This window comes from Cyprinodon variegatus, unplaced genomic scaffold, assembly GCF_000732505.1.
Source record: "Cyprinodon variegatus isolate N-32 unplaced genomic scaffold, C_variegatus-1.0 Scaffold71, whole genome shotgun sequence".
In the NCBI taxonomy this organism is placed as follows: Eukaryota; Metazoa; Chordata; class Actinopteri; order Cyprinodontiformes; family Cyprinodontidae; genus Cyprinodon; species Cyprinodon variegatus.
In genome coordinates, this window is record NW_015150524.1 from 1,758,883 (window position 1) to 1,777,357 (window position 18,475).

The window sequence follows — 18,475 nt, forward strand, 5'->3', positions numbered from 1 at the left end:
TTTTGTAACAAAAACAAAGTTATTTAACTTGAGCTTTACTGAGCCACATAAGGCCTGCAGTGCTTCACCGCCATAGGGTTCTGTTTGCACTTCATGGATGAGTCGGCGAAGTGCTGATGGAGGGATGCTCTCTCAATTAAGGATCAAAGCTTTCCTTGTTGTTTTATTGGGTCCAAATTGCTTGGACTCTTCCTCGGCTGATAAATGTTAATGACTTTATTTCTTATCTGTTCTTAAAAGTTTTAAGTAGCGGATATAATGCATATTTAAAAAAAAAACAAAACATTAGCTTACTTCTTGTTGTCTACCAATCTACCCTCTAATAGGGTGGATGGTAATTACATTTAAATGTGGCTTGTAAAATGAAACAAAAATACAATAAATCATAGTTTTCCGTTTAATTTAAACAGGGTAGTTAGATTTTTTTTTTTACAAAGGGCAAGGTTAGTTTGACTGCTATTTTCCTCTTAATAAGAGTCATTATAAATGCTTTCTGGATTTACTGTAATTACTATGTATTTACTGTTTTTTTGTGTTCTGATTATATTTGTTCTCTCTCTTATAATCATTTCTGTAATTGTGTAAAACAAGGGATAAAAAAGAATCTGTATAAGCATCAAAAATACGTCTGTTGCACTGTATAAATATTTTGAAACCTGCACATTAAACTATAGGCACAAGAAGCATGATTATGTTATGCCTTGGAATGTGGTGAGAGTTTTGACATGAATTATGCTATATTATTTGACCTCTGCCCCAGACGTGTCAATGATCATGTCCATCATGAAGCCAGAATTGTGTCTTTAAAGGTTTAATGGATGCTATAAAGATTTTTTTCCTGTTGGTTTTATTACAAAGTTGGCTATAAACTTTATTAAGCTGGATAGAAATATAAAAGATAGTGATAAAAATATATTAGATTTCATCTATATAGTTATATCTGTAAAAGTTCACACACTGCAGTCTTCTGTAAAAATGAGGACATAAGATAACATTATATCTCCTCTTCCAGGTGACAAAAAGCCGTATTTGTCTTTACCAAGACCAGGGGTGTGTATCACACTATCCATCCTCAAAAATGTTACATAGATGCAGTTCTTTGTTGCCTTTTGATACATAATATTTTTTTTTTCGACAGAAACACTCAACTAACTTGAAGAATGCAAAGGCTGCCAAGCTGGATGCAGAGGTAGCACTTACTGCATGCTACAATTAATCACATGATGTCTTCTAGCGTATTTTAGCAGAAGTATTTTCACCACCAGGAGGGCTTTTTCTCATTCTCTTGGAGATGAGTGATGTTTCTTTCATAATATGCAGTGATTTTGCCTTTCTTCATTTTAACAGAGGAAGCCCCAGTGAGTTTATCAGAGGCGATCTAAGTGTCCAAACAAGTGTGAATGTGTTTTTCCAGATCAACCTCCATTACACTGTTTATATCTCTGTTGGTGCAGGAGCAGACGAGCATGGCCAAGCTTGGACTGGAGCTCCGACTGCTCTCGTCTGATGTGGACTCCGAGGTGGATAAATGGGAGGAGCAGGAACATGACATTGTGCGGCAGAGCCAAAGCCTCGCCAGCATGGCATACAACATGTACCTGTTCACAAGGTACCGGAAATTTCACATGTACAGTATGCAGCAGTTCGCACAATTTTTGGGATCTCTAGAAAAGATGTCTGTAAAAAAAAAACTTCTAATGTGGTAGTGCAGTAAATCTGAAAAATCCAGTTCCTTGGTAAAGGTGTTTTTTATTTATTATTATTTTATTTTTTTAGTAGGACAAAGAAAGCATATTTATGAAAGCATTTTATTTTTATAATTAGTGTTACATTAGTTGGTCCAATCTAACAATTGTTAAAAGGGAGATTAGCTTGGACACTTTTTATCAAATGTATGCTTGTTTCTGTTAAAGTAATCAGAGTGTATTGACATCATTGCTTTCAGTGCTTTTTACCATAATCAGGGGCGGATTTAGGAAATTTGTGGCCCTAGGCAAAGACAGTCAGGGGGCCCTCTGAATAAAGAAGACAACACATAAAACAGAAAATTTATACAGATACAGAAATTTTAATAGAATCGACATACATTATTTGTTCTATGTTTTCTCCCTCTCTTCTTGTCTCTTTTCTTGTTTTCCTCTCTATGTTTTGTACTCAGCTGACTTTTCATGCTGTCTCAAAAGGATTTTTTCCAAGCAATAAGCTCACTTATCTAATTGCTCCTTCCTGTGTATCCAAAAAGGCAATGGTAAAAGTAAAAAAAACATCCCTTCTTTTCACTGTAGACAAAACACAATCTGCTTATCTGTTCTCCATTTTTCATTAGTATAAAATAATAGCTGCATGAATCATGGCAGCAGACAAGAGAGAGGAGAGCAGGAGGCGGGATTACCAATCTACTTGTTCTGGAGAGCAGTTAAGACACACTTAATATTATAGGCATTCTGATGGCATTTTACTGACAGGATTTTTATCAAAAACATCATTAATGTGCACAAATAAGGAATAGTTGTATTAACCATACATATAAAAAGAGCTTTTTTGGGGCCCCCAGGAACTTTGGGCCCTAGACGACTGCCTAGAATTGCCTAATGGTAAATCTCCCCCATTTCAAAATCACTATTTTAAAAATATGATAGTATTAAGTCTTGTTTATTGACTAGGTTGACAGAGATTTGTCGAGGATGCTGCACACTATCTGGTGCACAGCGTCAGAGGGCATGAAGCTACAGGACACTGATTTCCGTCCAGGAAAAAAAAAACAGCACATCAAAAGCCAACCATGCATTTTAAAGACATTTCAGGACTCCTTTCGATAATATCCTTTATTCCTCACATTAAGACCCATGTAATGACATACTTAAATCCACCAGCATAGATAGGAAACAGTAGCTATTTTCATATGAGCAAAATTTCCCTGGTCTGATCTTAACCTTCGTTGATTGAAATTCAAAATCTCTTTTTACGTGGACACTAAATAAAATTATCCGATCAGATTAGATTATTTAAGCAAGTGCAGAACTGTCTAATTTCCATAAAAGCTTAAGTAGTAGATGAAGAAACTGACTGTTTTTAAAACAAACCTGTGCTTGTCCATTCATCCTCAAGTTTAGCTCCTCTTTGTGCCTTCACCTCACATTCCATTTTCTTCACTTCTTCAGTCATGTCTGTTGATGTATTTCTTTTCCATTATGGAGCTTTGTTGCATCTTTGTATCCATACTTTGTTTTTGGTGGTCCTTTTAGACCACCAAAAACATTTCCCCCTGTAGCTCCTCTACAGTGTTAGAGGGCAGGATGGCATGGTCATCCCCACATTATCTTTAGTGTCATCCCCTCCAGTGAATGAAGGTTAGGAGCAAAGAGGAAAAACCAAGCTGAAGTTGCACACGTGCACAGTGGACATTATTTTACTACAAAGATCCTAATAGGGGTGTATGTGGACGGCAGTTGGAAAAAACTCCTCTTTCTTTCACAAATTTCATATATTTCCGATCTTTCCGAATCGGATTAGGATCAGGCCTTAATTTGAATATTGTTTCCATATGAATTTAGCTACGGTGGTCATAGCTTTAGGCTTATTTGACCTTTGGCAGAGATGGAGAATCTGGAGTCAACAAGTCAGTTCTATGTCATGTTTTTGTTCTACCCAGCCACTGAACCTGGTGAGTTCAATTTACATAGATAAACCAGATTGGAATCACCTGGCTCAGTGGCTGGGTAGAACATAAACATGACATAGAAATGACTTGCTGACTCCAGATCCCCCATCTCTGGATTGAGGCACATTCTTCCTAAAAGTTCTTCTATTTGTGTTTAAAACAAATATTTATTGACTTTTGACATATTTCCATGTTGAGACTATCTGTTAACACACAAAAACATAATTTTCTGTTAATATAATGATATTACAGCAGGAGCTGAATCCATTCTAATCTATTGTTTAAATATATTATTCATATATTTTTGGTGGAAATCAAGAAGGGTGGGGCTGTATCTGGAGTTTGCTGAGCAGGTTCTATCATTTCCAAGCTGTACATTGTAAAAACTCCTCTAAGCAGTCACATGAATCTCTTTAGAGGCTTAGTGTTAATGAGATTCTCAAGCCCCAAGGTATCAATATTTACAAAGAATACATTGAGGATTGGAAAATGTTCGCACATTATTAGCAATGTAGTGATTTGTTTACACTTTTTGTTGATGTCACTGAATGCAGTTTGCCCTTGTCCGTCTTCCTGATCAATGTTATTATTTTCATTAATGGTTCCCCAGAGGGGAGGGGCTGTTGAAGACAACACTGGATCTTTTTCATCAAGCTGAGGTAATAACATCCACATCCTCTAATCTCCCCCAGCTCCCCTCTCTTTCCTATTTTCGTATTTCACCCCCCCTCAATTTATTGAAGTTTTAGATGAATGCATGTGTTGTTCCACCAAACTAAAAACAAAGATCAATAGGTCAGCAGACGCATAGCTTTTTATCCATTAACCCTTTCTCAGATCTGTCAGCAGATGACAAAACGATATCAGTGTTGCTGGAAATGTGATGGAGAAGCTTCCTGGTTGTGTCGGATAGACGGGATACAGCTCTGTGAGGGGCTGTATGATATTGAGCTTAGATCATCCCCTGTAACGTAGAGTCATTTGTAAAAATAACAGGGCAATATATCACATGGGATTAATTCAGTTTGGAATGAAAAAAACATTACAAAAAGGAAAAATGAGGAAGGAAAGGAATGCATACAGATAAGAAAAACGAATCTGTTTAAAATGCAGCAAATGGTGCTAATATTGAAAAAGTTTTTTGGGGAAAAGTACATAAATTTATTATTTTCTTCCATGTTTTTAACTTATTTTTAAGGTTCTGTCTGAAGAGGGGCTTCAGCTTTGTTCATCTCTTCGCACATTTTCCTCTCAGGTAAATATGAGTTCATATTTTCCACTTGATCCTTAGGCACACTATTAAATGGTAATTATTAGCTATCATCTAATTTCTCATCATTTGCTCTATAAAATAATATTTTTCTTAAATAGATGTACATTATTTTCACTATATCTATCTATAAAACTTAAATTAAGTACTATATATTATAGTATATTAAAGAAACTCAGCACTTTTCACATTTATTGCAGCTTGAAACATCATACCCCTCTTTTTCCTCCTTTATTCAATCAGAAAACAATAAGAATCACTGCTGCCAAAATGAGTCTAAAACCCTTTAAATCAGTTGCAACTAGAACATTTTATTTTTGTAATTTCTGTTTTGTAACTTAAAATATTTAATTACTCTCTTGAGGTGAAACTGGCTAATTTCTACTAACCACTCTACAAAAAGGGATAAAAAAGCATCAAAAGTAGATGTGTTGATCTTCATAAGTTAGGGAGAGGTCAACAGAATGGATGTTAGACAAAACTTACCCTTAACTATGATTAAATTGTTAGTAACAGGTCAAAGGTTTAAAACAGGTTGAGTTAGGCTGCATGACAACCAAGTTTATCTCACCACCATGATGAGTCATTGCAAAGTTAAAAATGTTCCACCCTTTTTCTTGAACTGACATTAGGACTTCAGTGTGTGATTGTGGTACTTTAGTGAAAGATGCATGAATTTAAAGCTTAAATAGAAAACCATATACTTATAGTTTCTAGTTTAAGAATATGTACAAAATTAAATAAGTGAAGTGAAAACATTTCCCGCATTTTGTTGTTTATAGCATAAAATAATTTACTAAGATAGCAGACGACGCAAAATTCCTAATTCGGTCATGAAACCCACTGAGGCGCTGTAGGATGCTGTGAAATCAGTTTAATCACGAAGTAGTCATTTTACATAGCAAGTCAATATTTAATCACCTTTGTGATGGAGTTTTTATCCTTTAATGAGGATGAGTATGAAGCAGTGGTTGCTGGTTTAATCACCAAATGTTCTTTGATCTTACGCAGAGCCGGTGGAGGTTCATTATCTTTCAGAACATTTTCCTTTTGTTTGAAGAGGGGATCACAGGACTCGGATTGGTTCTGTGGTGGCTGGGTTCGGTTTGGTTGGCAGCATGCTGCTGCGGACGAGTGTGAAGGCTGGCGGTCAGTGTTGGAGCCCTGTGTGCGGTGCGGGCGGTTCTGGATAGCAGGCTCTGTTGCGCTTCTGTGCCTGGATAGGGGAGGCGGTCCCAAAGTTATCCGATCGCAGTAAGTGGTCCACGCACCAGATCCTTTCTGCTGTCCGGGTGGGAAACATTGCCATTCGGATGTGGCTGTTATCCGGTTTAGCTCATGGCTCCGAGCCGGTGGGGTTCGAGCTATGGGTCACCACCTGCGGTAACTGACTGTTATCCATCGTGGTTCTTGTTTTTCTGGAGCCTGGACCATAATGATATGGAAATCCGTCTGGAGCTGCGGCTATACTAAACTGTGCAACTAGCTAGGGTTCATTGTTGAAATAATATATAAAAAAAAAAAAAGCTAATACAACGGAGAAAACAATCTGTTGTAAACTTGGTCCAACTGATGCTGCGAGAGCAGGATTGATCGTGAAAAAATCTGCCGTGAAGTGATCTGAACAAAGTTTGCTGTGTAGGCTTGGACGCCACAGATTGTCCAGTTGATTTTTGTCTAACCTATTTACTTTCCAGATCAAAATTTAACACAACATCCCTCAGATAATTAACCATCCCTTTTCCCGATCCAAAGCCTTTCCTACAATTGGCAGCAGTACAATAGACCATTGTAATGACTTTTTAACGATCCTTTCAGAGTGCTTAGAAAACGATGCGTGAAGTAGTGGTTCTTAAAACCGGCATGAGGACGTTTGACTACACTGTCGTCACAGCTGTGTTTCATCACGTGACTGCTCTCACAGGACTCGTAGATCACTAGAAACAGCCAGCATACTGTAAAATTCTCTCAATTTTTATAACTTAGAGCATTTTTAGCCCGATTTAAACCAGCAACATAGAGAAAAGAAAGTATAATCTACCATCACATACAAGTGCTCTAAACGCACTCCTTTCTATTTGAACTTAAAAGATTTTGCACATCTTTAGTGGGAGCGAAAAAGTTATGGATACGTTAGTGCTTAAAAGCTTTGTTTTTTTTCTCAATGCTGATCGTTAAAACAATTGAGGAAACCAGGTCTTAAATACTGGGGTTCATAAAGACTTTCTAAAAATGTTTCTTTTTTTTTTTTTTGACTTCAATTCCAAAACAAAAAGAACAGATAAAAATTGTAACCATGAAAAACTCTAATAATAAAAAGCAGCTGACTAAGTCTCATTCTTATTGAACATATTAAAAAAAGGAACTTCATGAAATATTATTATCAAACACTTATGAAAGAAGGAAGCTTGATAACTTGAAAATACATGATTGTTGTCTGTGCAAGATTGTGCTTCTAACCACTCATAGGTTAGGTAGGGATTTGTTTAGTAATGCTAAGAAGGGCATTAACAGACTTGTGTTAGTGTGGGCTCAATGTAGCCAATCTAAGCTTTAGAGGGCTGGCTTTTAAAGTAATTAAAACAAAACATAATAACAAAAAAATTATATTTAAAATGATCTTCAGCAGGAGCTTAAGATTAGGGTCATGGCAAGGAGACCTTCAAAACATTCAGCTAAAAGCTTGAAGCTCATCAAAAGCAGATAATCAAAATAGCTGCAGAAACATGCAGAAGGCTGATCTGTAATCATAGGAAGGCTCCAGTTCCTTTAATTCCAAATATGACTTTGCTATTTATTACAGAAAATAGTATAAATTTAACATCCCATTTTGTATTTTTCTAAAATGAATATAAAAACTGATTTTTTTTAGATACGTTTTACTAAAAAAAAAAAATAAAATTAATTAACAGATTCATTTATAAATGTTACCTGATTTATTTCTTATTAACAGCAAAAGTTGGTAAAATGAACCTGATTTTATTTTTTAAATCTACCATGGATATGATTTTGGGGCTTAGTTGCATAAAACCTTCATCCTCTCTCATAAGCTGTTTCTTTATCTTTTGATGGCGGTGGAAATCCAAAACAGGTATTACATTTTTCTTTTGGATATTTTAGTTGTAAATTTGTCTTAAACACACACTTTTACCAGCTGAAACTTTTACTGTGAGTATAAGTGTCAAATGTAAGACCCAAACCTTATGAGTCCACTAGACAAAAATTTCAACCTTGAATTTTATCAAACAATGCATTAAAAAAAAAAACAAACAAAAAAAAACTACATAGATTACTCAATTACTCAGATTACACAATAACATATATAGATTACTTATATTATATGCATAGATACTCAGATTACTTACATGCAATGAATGCAGGTGATACTGGGGTGAGTCCAATTTCACTTTACCTTTAAACTTCATTTCAGAAAACAATAGTGAAATTTGTGGAAGCATACTGAAATGTAATACTAAACCTATGTTGAAATGTTTATTCTATTATTTAGCTAAAATAAATATATCCCTGTCAAGCTCTGCAAACATTTATGGTTTTACAAGCAAGAAGTTGACAGAGTGTGTCTTGTTACCAGTGCATTCTAAACAGATAAACGTACAAGCAAACGTCATCCTCATTTCACTAATCACACCAGTAAAAAAACAAAAAAAAAAACAGACTTTGTACTGGCAGCAGCAGAGCAATTACAGCAGAAGATAAATACTGTTGCTTTGAAAAAACACTATTAAAAAACAGCAAAGTATAGGTAATTCTGACTGAGTTTATCCAGATCCATCCAGCAACCCATACTCCAGATTACAGAGATTACTTGATTATATAGATTAAGCAATTACATAGAGTACTCGATCACTTGAATTACTTGATTACTCATAACACTCGATTAATCAGATTACTTGATACTCAAATTACTTGAATACTTCAACACAGGCAAGTGCGTAAAACCCTGTAGTGACATATGTAGCCATACCAGGTGGCAACTTGCTTGTTCATGCTTGATGGCAACTGGCATAGCCACACCTAGTGAGAACTGTTGTGGGAACCTGCGTGGCCACACTTGGTGGCAACTGACACTACCACATCTATTGGCAGCCATCCTTGCCATACCTGGTTGCAACTGGTGTCGCTTCACCTTATGGGGAACAGCGCGACAACACCTGGTGGTGCCTGGCATCTACACACTTGGTGGCAACTGTCATTGCTACACCTAGTGGAGACTGGTGTTATGATAAAGATCCCTATGCTGCAATAAATTGCTGAGTGTATTGTTAAGGCTTTTATTTTGTAGAGTATATTGTGTGTTATTTAGAAAGTCTAGCAATGCTCTGTCTTTAGCATAAATTAAAAGACTAAGGAGTCATATGGAATCCATTTGCAATTGTTTAGTCACCCCTTTTCCTTTTTTACTGTGTCTATTCTATTCCAAGATACTCCAGTATAGTTGTCCAGTTTAAACACACAGAGAACAGGTTCTTTTTAACAGGGTGATCCGTTTCCTTCCTCTCACACCAACATCACCCAGTCTGGCATGGCTGCTTATTGGGTCTGCCTTATAAATCACACCTCAAGAGCAGGAAATTAAGGCTGCCACGCACCTCTTCTCCTCCCAAGAGCAGATATCCCACAACAAACACAACCTCTGTGGCTTCCTTCCTCTCCCCGTCGACCAACTCCTTCCCAAAGTCCACCGAGTGGATTTAAGTGGCTCTTTTAGGCAGCTTTTAAAGACTGTCATTTGTCACATGTGGCTGTGTATGGATGTGTATGTGTGGATGTGAGGAGGGCATGTGTTTGACTCTGGACTAAATCTCAATCAGGGAGCCCACCTCTTGAAGCCATCTGGCGATTTCTGAAAAATGACATGAAGCAAAGTGTTACTGATGGAAGCTTCAGCACTTTGTTACTTCTTCTCAAGCCAAACTGGCAGGTGCTTTTGTCAGTAAAAAAGACTAAAGTTTGCGGGTCAATGCAAGCATGTTAGTGAAGTAGTTCTATGGTCTCTGTGACAGACATCTAAGAATGAATCCATTAAACTGTCTAAAAGAGGAACAGATTAGAGGAATGATTTTTGATTTTCTGTTTTTTCTTTTAATCCTTTTCATAATATGTTTTTTTTTCTAGAAAGAGCACAGTCATTTCAGACATTAACCTTATTTTCCTGTAGAGAATCATTATAGCTCTGAAAGCCAGCACCCATCCTTCCTCTGTCTCCTTCATTGATTCCCTTACACGTCTTTGTCTCCTTCTCGCTCTTCCAGCTGGTTGATGAGGAAAAGTCTGTGGTGATCATAGAAATGGAGAAATTGGTGACACTTTGCCAACAGCTGCAGATGGGGGCCAAAACTCCGGTACAGGGCAAGACTGCCACCTTCCAGAAGGTAACCCATATTACACCTGTAGTTAATTTCATTTTTGCTGTCGTTTTTTACTTTTATGTTTGAACAGTTCGTACAACATTTAGTCTGACTGGACTGCCATTAGGAGAAACATCTAATTTTGAGAGTTATTTACAGCAATGTAGAATTCTATTACACAGTAGAAATGAAGTGTTAAAATGAATTGCATTTAAAAAGTAGTTAATTTCTGATTTAAAGGACATTTTGATTTACTTTATAAATATCTAATTTACTCCAGTTGACAAACGAGGCCTGTAAGTTACAGCATAATGAAGCCTATATGAATAGAAAATATAAGAAACTAGATGATATAACCACACAGTTAACTAATTTCTGTGTAAACATTTAATTAAAACTTTGTTTCCAGTTTTAAATCAAATTCGTATATAAACTGTTACAGTTTTTATTTATGTATTATACATTTATAATACTACAATTTAGCATTAATTATTCTATAATTTTGAGGTAACACAAATACAGTTTTTAATTACAATACTATGTATAGAATTTAATAACTGATTTAGAGCTATATATCACATTTTAAGGTACTGTTTCCAATAATATCTGCAAATACTAATATTTGAACTTTATTGATCTCACACTGGAGAAATTTACCTCGGCATTTAACCCATCCCCTTGGGGAGCAGTGGGCTGCCACCGTGCGGCGCCCAGGGAGCAGTGTGGGACTAAGGGTCTTGCTCAGGGACCTAGAGTGCAGGCTGCTGGGGATCGAACAAGGTACTTGCAACATTCTCAGTGAACAAGCACGCAGCTTTAACAACTAGGCCATCATTTTCCCCGTACAAATACTTTCAAACAAAAGTATTAAGTCTACCCTGTATTCCTCCTATTCAAGAGGGGAGGGGAGGCGAGGGGAGGCCTAGTGGTTAGGGCATAGAGCTTGGAATCCTGAGATTCTGAGTTCGAGCTCCACTCCCTCAGACTGCCAGTCTGGGTCTCTGAGCAAAACCCTTAACCCCACACTGCTCCCCATGGGGTTGGGTTAAATGCAGAGGTACATTTCTCCAAAGTGAGATCAATTAAGTATTATTATTATTGACACAGATGAACATTATCAAACAGATATAAACCTAAAGCTATATGCTGCTTGCAGGTCATCATTGGTTTTTTTTTATTCTTTTTATTTTGTATTTAAAACAGTAACCTTGAATCTTGTAGATGTTTATGTAATGATGACCATGTTTTGATTTTGCAAAAAGGTGACATTTGACCTGCCTACAGTTTAAAATTCATGACACGGCTCTCCTCATAGTGTAGGTTGGCAAACCCAGGTCAGCTTCATTTGCCAGTTCCTTTTTGCTGTGCCTTCCATGAAAATAGACTCAATCCGTACGACTGACCACCACAGAGTGGAAGAGGGCATTGACTGGATATCAGGCAGAGAGAAAACAAGCAGAAGATTGAGTGTGTTCAAATGAGGGATCAGTGTGATTCACCTCTTTCTTTTCACTTTTGAGGAGGGTCGGAGTACCTTAGACAGAGGCTGTTGCATTATAAATATTACAAAAAACTTTATATCTAGACAAGCTTTTAAAAGAGTTTTAAAATCCAATGTCCATAAAAGTTCAGTATTTTTCTACATTTTTTTTGTCCTTGCTATATCTGTCTTTACTGCCAGGACACTGGTGTGAAAGTACAAAGGCTATCATAGGTTGAGATGCACAATAATGACCAAGACTAAAAATGGATAAACATCCCTCATTGGGTTTGTGTCAGTCTGAACTATATGGGGCCAAGAAGAGAATTTAATAGTAGAAAATTATTTGTTAAAATAACTATTGGCAGTACAGATGCAATAATAAGGTATTAATGTGCTCAGCACTGCTTAAAATACAATTTTTTGTTTACTTTATACATAATATTGAATATTATAAAACTGTTTAACCTTTCAGAAACTAAATTAAATGGAAGCGAAAAATGCTGCCATTGCTGCAGATATTGTTTGAATATAACATATAATCATGGCGCATGATATATTTTCTTTAACAATAATTTTTTCATATGGTAAAGTAAAGAGGAAATTTCGAAGAGGATTATCTAAATTGCATCAAGCAAAGACTTGGGAAAACATTAACTGCCTTTAATTTCTGATTCTGTGATGTATATTTCTCTTTCTTTATCTGTAGGTGGACTCATCGATTCAGACAACCAGAAACATCATGACGGTGATCCTCTCCCTTCTCCCTATTACTAACAAGCTAAATAAAAAGGTAACATCCACATCCCTCCCTAAATAACTGGATTGAATGAGTTGGTTGAATTTCCACACATTTCCCTAAGTTGAAAGAGAGAATTCAGGCTCATTCTCTTCAAAAAGAAGTATTTTGGTCCATTTATGTTTTTACTGTTCTGAAAATTCCTTTATCTGTACTTCCAATAAAAAATTTCCCTCACCTCATAATCACTCACTTTTTTCAGATTCTTGTGAGTAGTATTTCTGCAGATTGCCACATCTAAAAGAGAAAGGTCCCTTGATGGGCTTAAACCATCACTCCTTCAGTTAACAGACAAATACACTGAACATATGACACACACAAAGACCGGATCTGCCTCTAGTACTTATTGCATTAAAATTAGAAAGTTCTGATGTTTAAATTTTTCAGGTTTCAGCTTTTTCCAAGATAGTGACACTTTTCCTTTGAAAAAAAAACAGCCTTAAGGACAAAAGTCCCTGGGTGGGCTTGAACCACCAACCTTTCGGTTAACAGCCAAATCCACTGACATAACTACGGTACTAATAATTGTGTCAAAATGAAAGTTCTGAACATTTTTCAAGCTTCAGTTTTTTCCAGATTTCAGCTTTTCCATGATAGTAACACATTTCCATTAAAACAACAGAGTTTCAGTGTAAATGTAGCTCACAAAGTACTTTATTTATGCTACTTTCTAAGCAGTTGGTAGAGTATTTTACTCTTGGTCAAATATTTCCAAGATTTTAAGAGGAGAAGACATCGAATCTATGCAGCAACAAAAACCTTTCTGGATTGGAAGTAAAACATCTTCAAACTTGGAAAACAAGTCCAGTGGATTGGTTTTGGAACCTAGAATCTAAAGACAAACATCCCTGGGTGGGCTTGAACCACCAACCTTTCGGTTAACAACCGAACGCGCTGACCTATTGCGCCACAGAGACAAGGGCGACACTTCTTTGCAAGACACACAGCAAGACAGCACACCTGCGCAGAATAAAAATTGTGTCAAAATGAGAGTTCTGAACTCTACATTTTTCAGCCCTCAGCTTTTTCCATGATAGTGACACTTTTCCTTAGAAGAGTGACACTTTTTCTTACAAAAACTAAGTTTCAGTGTAAATGTTGTTCAAAAAGTATTTTATTATACTTTCCAGATACTGTAGTTGGAAGGGTATTTTCATCTTGTTCAGATATTTCCAAGATTTTAAGAGGAGAAGACATTAAATCTATGCCACAACATGGAAAAGCAAGGTTTTTAATAAGCTGTGCATCATGTAATGCTTAGAAGAGCTTTACAATGCAGGACTTAATATGGAGTATATCAAAGACAGGGAAAAAGAAGGTGCACTAATAAACCTAAAGGTTTATGCTACTTTCCACACTGTTGGGAGGGTATTTTACACATGGTCAGCTATTTCCAAGATTTTAAGAGAAAACATTATATCTATGCCACAACATGGAAAAGCAAGGTTATTCTACAGAGCTCTGCACAATGTAATGCTGAGAAGAGTTTTACAATACAAAACTTAATATAGAGTACATCAAATGCATGTGAAATAATGGTCTACCAATGCCTTGTTAAGCCTTAAAGACAAAGAAGAGTTTTACAATGCAACACTTAAAATGGATCACATCAAAGACACGTGAAATAATGGTTCACCAATGCCTCATTAAGCCTCGTTAGCCACCCGCTGTCATTTCAACTCCCACTCCCATGCAGGGGACAAAACATCTTGCCTGGGCTGTCAAGCCAACAATTGCACCTAACAACCCCCATTTCAGAGGCATAGCCAAGTATCGGGTATTTCGGGCTAACAAAGTACCCAAAACGATTCCCCATTCTAGGCAGCAGACCCATTCTTCTCGTTCAATTTACACGTTTTCTAAGCCAAAACAAGTTTTTGGGGTCCTTCGAAGTCAACACTAATTCTGACAATTTGAAAAACCTTTCTGGAGTGTAAGCAAAACATCTTCAAACTTGGAAAGCAGGTCGGGTGGATTGGTTTTGGAATGACTAAGACCCAGAATCTTCACCAGCATAAAAAAAAAACGTCCCTGGGTGGGCTTGAACCACCAACCTTTCGGTTAACAGCCGAACGCGCTGACCTATTGCGCCACAGAGACGATGAAAATGTGTCAGCAAGGACCCAAATAATACAGACTGCTGACGTCGCTCTGCTGCATCCACGCTCAGAATGCTTTTTCGTTTTCGAGTTATGGACAGTACTTTGCTGGCAGACCATGAAAACAAAAAAAGCAATGTCCGCTGTGTTTTCTCTTTGATTATGGCATACAATGTGCAGTCTTAAGGAAGAAAATGCAAATAGGATGATTTATTACTAATTTTATTTATGGTTCAAACAATGCAGCCAAATTCTCAAAACCAGATTTTTTAGCCACAGTTCTACTCAGGAAGTATATTCAGAATGCCTTCAACATCTATAAATATGTTTGATTGAAAGGATTTGATAGAAATCAGTTTTATTTTAGCTCTTTATCAACCAAATACCTTTTGCTATGTTAGTATGAGATGCTTGATATAGGTCCTAATGTTCCCCAGAAACAAAGTCTGAGAAAAACTTAAAAAGCTAACAATAAAACCACAATCTGAAAACTTGGTTTGTCTTTCTAACTCTTTTTTTGTCTTGCTGAATTTACAGCACAAGTCAGAGAGGACGAGCCTAAGTTCCCTGCCGGACTGGGCAGAACGACAGGATTCATCCACACCAGTCAAAGAGGATGGAGCTCTAAGCAGCAAAAATACAAACGGCTTTGGAGTCAAATCCCTGGAGCAGCACATGGCCAGCCTCAACCTCCTGGAGAGCAAATAAGCCAGGAGACCGTCTGCGTGTTTGTTTTTCCCACTGTTGTCACAGCAACACATAGTCAAGCTTAAATCTGTGAAATTATCCCATCATTCCCTTCAATCACCACAGGGTGGACTTGAAATTTGGGGCAAATATGGCTGACTTGGGTCAGACAGAGGTCATATTTGACTTGCGGGGAGGGGAAGACGAAATATACACCATGTCCAATCAAATGGATTTATTCCACATTTAATTGAACAACTAGATGTTTCAAAGTTGATAATAGGACAATCAGCCAACAGGATGAGTCTTCAAATAAAACACTCAGATTTGATGATTAAGGGTTTCTACAGAAGTATATCAAAATTCTATGTTTCCAGACAAAATTTTTAATTACTTTCAAGATCTTTTCTAAAATCCTTGAGATTTACAGAAAAAAAAAAAAAGTTTTGTCTTTGATTTTTCAGTTCCCAAAATGATGAAACACCACAATTTCACAATTTAGAAACTGGCCATCAGTTGTCTTTGTGATATATGGCCATCTAATATTTTTGGGGCATCTGGATTGTATCACAACTCATCTTCAAAACCTTGTCAAGTACAGGCTGAAGTCTCCTACTGTACCTAAAGTAGAGAATGTTAAGCAAAATTTCTGTATTTTAGTACAATTATTCTTGTTTTCTGTGCTTTTTAAGACTAAAGATAATTATGGTCCTTTATTTTTTCACAACTGTGCATTCAGTCAGTAAGTGAAAAAACGAAACACAAATGGCTAAAATAACAAAATCAATGGGTTTTCAGTCAATTTAAAGATTAAGCTTGCCATTAGAATAAACTGATGCACAAACCACATTATGCAGCATTGCTTATTTATTTTCCTCAAATATCCTTATGAGGGTGAAAATAACCAAAAAAACTGAATATTTCCATTGTGATGTTGCTTTTTATCCATGCTTATCACAACAACCCCAAAACAAGGCTTAAAGCAGACTTAATACTGGTCCAGGTTGTGTTGGAGCCCCATTCTAGTTTGGAGAGAATGTCACTAGTTTCATTGCTCTGCTACGTGCCTGTTTGCCCCGAGCCCATTTGTTTTGTGGTGTACTGTAAATGTGTCTCAACAAGTGCGATTGTAACATGTGTACCCGCCATAATCTCACTTGGACATGTATTTTCTAAGTAGATAGATTGGATTAAAATCAGTATATTTGCCATAGCATTTTACTATAGAACATTTACTATGTGTCATGTTAATGTGGGGGGGGAGTTTTCATGCGAAATGACTGAAACACTTTTTCAGCATCATAAGCAGATTTTTTTACATCAGAATGACAAAAAAAAAAATGCAGTTGTGCATTCCTGCTGCTGACAAATCAGAATCTTATTTTAAAGCATGCCGAGTAAAACCAAATCATCTGCTGTTCGAACAGAACCTTTAAATGTATTTGTTATTCAGTGTGAAGCATCCAAACATGCCACTATGAATTAAAGGGTATGATGAGATGTATATTGTGGTACATAGAGCGTATGATATACTATGGAGCTAAAGATAGTAACTTTGACACTGGGTGAGCAGGAGATAATGACTGAAATCTATAAAGCAAAGTAAGCTTTAGGAAATTATTGTATGTATCTTGTGAGAAAAGCTATCAAAGATTCAAAATAGGTTTAAAAATACATCTAGTTTTGGACCATCTAATTTTTGATGACTGAAAGGTTGATAAAAGGTTGAGAAAATAAATAAAAATATTTTTCATAAATCTCAGTTTGATTTTTTTCTTATCAAACAAATTTTTATCATCTGCAAATAATGTATAGTACTTCACAAAAAAAATACTTCATTCTTTCTTCTTTTATAATAACATACATTCTAAATTAGAGCTTTCTGAAGCTTGGGACATAAAACAAAAAAACTCTGGAGTCTTTGTAATTGGGAGAAAAACTGAAGGCAAAGTGCTTCTTTAGCAAAAGCTTCTCCTCAGGAGGTGGATTCAGTCCATTTTCTCAGTCTTTGTCTTGAACCAACTGGGAGAATGAAGGTGGGAAACATACTTAAAGAAAAAAAACTAAATCTCTCCCAGAAAATTTTAGTCTTAGATGCCCTATGAGGAGGGTTGTGACACACTGCGTTTGGAGACGACGCCCTCAAACTCTTCTCTCGTCAAGAGGTGTTCGGTGATGCTCTTGCTTTCCTCAAACTTTGGAAGGATGACGGCGATGTATCCTTCTGTGGACGGCTGTTCAAGAGATCAAGAACAGAATGCAAAAGCATTTCCTTAAGTTGGTCTTGTAAAGTCAGATAATTGTTATGTTGGGGAAAAAAAACCATGACTAATTACCAGAACCACTAGCAGTATAAACTATAATCGTATATCTTAATCTCATGCAATGTAATGTTATTTATAGTCTGGAGGGAAAAGGAATCTACCTTTTCTATCAAGAGGTTTGGCGTTTCCAAAATGTTCTCATTAACCTCCAGAAGCCGTCCCCTTATGCAACTGGAACAACAATAAAAATATAATTAAAAAATATATATATATAATTAAAAATATTATAAGAGAACCAAACAATAAATGTTTACTGAAGGGAAAACCTTACCTATATATTGTGTACTCTGTCTCATCTGAGCATGTTATTCTGCACAACGGTGCAAAGTCTGTAACAAACTGTGCCCCCTATTAAAAGAAAAATGGAACAATGTATTCCAGGGAATCATGGTAATAAAATTGTTGCTGTGCACATTAATCGAAAGACATCAGAAGCTTAATAACTTTACCCGTTTAGACTTTCCAGACACTTTATTCTTCAAGCGACTGCAGCCATTACTGATCTGGTAATTGATGCTCTTGATAGTGCGTCCTTCTTGAAGGATTGGGTGGGTCTCAGCTAAGGTAACAACACACAACCTGCAACAGGAAAAGTTCATTTTTAAGTATCTAGCAAACAATGTACCTATAGCCAGATATTTTTTTTCTGTGTAAAACTACTAAAGCAGAAAACAAATGAATAATTACTGGCAAAAGCTAGATTTTTTTTATGTCATTTCTGATTAAAAAAATAATAATAATAATTTAAAGACTTTAGAAAATAGAGGGAAAACAGATGCATTTATT

The 18,475-nt window shown here is 36.4% G+C and overlaps 2 protein-coding genes and 2 non-coding genes across 5 annotated transcripts in view; 1 reads left to right on the top strand and 3 right to left on the bottom strand.

The window, feature by feature from the left end:
- Nucleotides 1-16,953, top strand: part of ctnnal1 (catenin alpha-like 1) — an 81,002-nt gene extending 64,049 nt beyond the window's left edge. For both annotated transcript variants that reach the window (XM_015372383.1, XM_015372382.1), the window contains exons 12-19: nucleotides 1,013-1,050; nucleotides 1,139-1,189; nucleotides 1,455-1,609; nucleotides 4,272-4,320; nucleotides 4,860-4,916; nucleotides 10,205-10,324; nucleotides 12,490-12,573; nucleotides 15,216-16,953. In XM_015372383.1, coding sequence (XP_015227869.1) covers nucleotides 1,013-1,050; nucleotides 1,139-1,189; nucleotides 1,455-1,609; nucleotides 4,272-4,320; nucleotides 4,860-4,916; nucleotides 10,205-10,324; nucleotides 12,490-12,573; nucleotides 15,216-15,386 — 725 coding nt within the window. In that variant the 3' untranslated portion in view covers nucleotides 15,387-16,953. The remainder of the gene's footprint in view (nucleotides 1-1,012; nucleotides 1,051-1,138; nucleotides 1,190-1,454; nucleotides 1,610-4,271; nucleotides 4,321-4,859; nucleotides 4,917-10,204; nucleotides 10,325-12,489; nucleotides 12,574-15,215) is intronic.
- Nucleotides 13,423-13,496, bottom strand: trnan-guu. The gene has a single exon. It is a non-coding gene; the product is annotated as a tRNA-Asn (tRNA).
- trnan-guu lies at nucleotides 14,606-14,679 on the bottom strand. Its single transcript has one exon. It is a non-coding gene; the product is annotated as a tRNA-Asn (tRNA).
- Nucleotides 16,954-17,150: 197 nt separating the features above from the next.
- Nucleotides 17,151-18,268, bottom strand: fam206a (family with sequence similarity 206 member A; the record flags this gene model as incomplete). The annotated part of the gene is made up of 4 exons (XM_015372281.1): nucleotides 17,151-17,599; nucleotides 17,791-17,860; nucleotides 17,961-18,037; nucleotides 18,139-18,268. Coding segments are annotated over 4 exons (412 nt in total), but the record flags the coding sequence as incomplete, so codon positions are not given.
- Between the last annotated feature and the right edge of the window lie 207 nt (nucleotides 18,269-18,475).